Source organism: Bison bison, unplaced genomic scaffold (assembly GCF_000754665.1).
Source record: "Bison bison bison isolate TAMUID 2011002044 unplaced genomic scaffold, Bison_UMD1.0 scf7180017864527, whole genome shotgun sequence".
Taxonomy (NCBI): domain Eukaryota; kingdom Metazoa; phylum Chordata; class Mammalia; order Artiodactyla; family Bovidae; genus Bison; species Bison bison.
In genome coordinates this window covers 14,639,452-14,642,237 of record NW_011495078.1, presented here as the reverse complement: position 1 = coordinate 14,642,237, position 2,786 = coordinate 14,639,452, and the positions used below count along the sequence as shown (strand labels likewise).

Here is a 2,786-nt window from a genome sequence, read left to right as displayed (position 1 = left end):
GCTGACTCACAGAACCATTTTATTTTAATTTTAGATTTATTCATAAACACGTGAATAACTGAGCACCTACTGTGTGCCAGGCCCTTGTTTTGGTGATGTAAATTATTTGTCCAAGGCAATTTAGGGACAGTCAGGAAAAAAGCATAGTGGGTATGGTGGGAATCACAAATTTGAAGGGAAGAGTCCAGCTAGAGACAGAATTAAGCAGTTGAAAAGAGGCAGAGAGGAAAAGGCAGATCCAAAAGGCAAGCTCAGAAATTAACAAGCAAACCACCTATGCAGGAAAGAACCCGTTTCCAACAGAGAACTAAGTAAATCTTCCTGTCCAAGGAACAAGGAGCTCTCAGCAAGTTTTTTCCTTCCCAGCCTAGAGAGGAATCCTGTTCACTCCAGGACTGTGCACAGTCACTAACTAGTCATTTGAGTTAGCACAGGAGAGGCAACCTATTCACTTCTCTTGTTTTTAGGCATATTAATCACCCTAACGTCATCACTTGTATGTAGAGAGTCCTGTGTTGTTGCTACTGCTGCCAATAAATGAGCAGGGAACTTATGATATTTATAATATACTCTATCAAAGAAGAGAGGGGAGTACATAAGAGAGTTTGGAATGACTACCAGCTTTGGCACAGAGCTAAACCTCACCTAACTGGCACACAGTCACACCAAATAAAAGAAGGCATTTTATGTAAAATACACCTACAACTTAAAAAAGTTATTTGTTCCCAAACCTTGATTCTTCGGATACTGATGATGGCCTCTGACACCTTCTCGATGGCCATGGGGAAGTAGAGGGTGCTCGTAAACCGCAGAGCCTCATACAGCGTCACCACCACAAACACTTGGCTGGCTGTAATCACCTTTTTGAGAGCCACATTGGTGATGAAGGTGACAAAAATCATGATTTTGGTTACAGCAAAAAATGATGCCAAATTCATTCCTCTAAGATAGGAACTTTGCAGAATCTTGGAAATTTCCTTCCTGGAAAAGAGAGTAGAAAGTAGATTTTAAAACAATCATCAACATCCAAGGCATGAATTCAAGTGCCCTGTGTGAGTGGTCCCTTTCAAGGGAGTGGGCACAGATAAACTATCCCTCACATCATGGAGACACTACACAGTGCACACCCACAGGTCTGCCCCCAAACCAGGACCACACTCTGCAGCACCACTTCACTCTTACAACTAAAAGAAGACTTAGAGTCACACTTTTTAAAACATTTTGGACCAATGAGACTGAGTTTGAACATTCATTCAACATGCATTCAAAACCACAAGTCCTGGGCCAGGCTCCTCACTGATGACAGAAAGACACAGCCCATCACCTCCAGGAGCTCATGAACTTGTGGAGGAACAGAATAAGACACCCCAAGACTGTGACACACCAAGACATTAGACAGAGGCAGCCACACAGCCCCCACAGGAGCTCAGAGCAGAGTTGTGTAACACGGAGCAGTGGAGTGAGAGCAAGTTGCATGAATGTGGATCTTGAGAAGATAAGCTGAAGTCAGGGTTGGCAGAGGCCAGAGAATAAGGAAGATGAGAGTGTATTCCCATCAGAGGGAGGGCCCCCACAAAGGTGCAAAGTAAGAAGTGACAGGGAGATACCAGAGAATTCTAAGTACCCTGTGCTGGAGTAAAACACTCATCAGATATTTAAATGAAAGATGTAGAAAAATACCATAGACAAGAGAATGTAGAAAAGTACTCTACAAAGAAAACAACATAGTGTTTTCATGTCTCTGTTTGGAATGAATAATAATGATTCATAAAGTTTTGCCTGATATAGTTACATCCAATCTCTACAATCTCACCATTTGTCCTACATCAAACTATAGTTTTAGTTTGAATGTCATTGTCTCAAATACTAGCATCTTCTGTAGAGAAGGAAATGGCAGCCCACTCCAGTACTCTTGCCTGGAAAATCCCATGGACAGAGGGGCCTAGCAGGCTATACTACATGGGGTCATAAAGAGACGAACACAATTTAGAGACTAAATAACGACAACAAGCCCATCCTGTACCCTGCATTGACAATAGGCAAAAGCCACCTGCTTCAAGAGAAGAAACAGAAAAACAGGTTCTGCCCAGGATCCTGAAGTTGTACAAAGCAGAGGACGTTAGCTGGGGTGGAGAGAGGAAACTGCCTCACACACAAACTCCAATATAGGACAGATGTCATGGGGGGACAGAAAATACACTTGCTATCATCATCAGAAGCAAAGGTTTTGGACTTTTCAGCTAAAGACTGATTTCCAGCAATTAGATACTCTTCTATCTGAAACATTTAACCACCATGTCTCTGTTCATGTTTCTATATTGGATATGAAAACAAAACTTACCTTGTGGAGTTCTTTTGTAATTGATTTCCATATGTGAAAGACCTTTACAGACAATGAAAAAGCTAAGGTGTATCATTAGGTAAAAATAAACATAAAAGACAGGAAAAACTACTAACACCTTGAAATTACTGCTTTTGGGTGTTTGTGGTACTAAGAAATACTTGGAAATTCATTTCTGTATAAGAAGCATAAGCAAAGGAGAAAAGGAAAGATATAAGCATCTGAATGCAGAGTTCCAAAGAATAGCAAGGAGAGATAAGAAAGCCTTCCTCAGTGATCAATGCAAATAAAAAGAGGAAAACAATAGAACGGGAAAGACTAGAGATCTCTTCAGAAAATTAGAGATACCAAGGGAACATTTCATGCAAAGCTGGGCTCGATAAAGGACAGAAATGGTATGGACCTGTCAGAAGCAGAAGATATTAAGAAGAGGTGGCAAGAATAC

General features: G+C 41.1%; 1 protein-coding gene across 1 annotated transcript in view; it reads right to left on the bottom strand.

Moving 5' to 3' along the window:
• LOC104982227 (multidrug resistance-associated protein 4-like) overlaps positions 1-2,786 on the bottom strand; it is a 201,824-nt gene that overhangs the window by 151,393 nt on the left and 47,645 nt on the right. Inside the window, exon 8 of the mRNA XM_010831562.1 lies at positions 732-981. Coding sequence (XP_010829864.1) covers positions 732-981 — 250 coding nt within the window. The remainder of the gene's footprint in view (positions 1-731; positions 982-2,786) is intronic.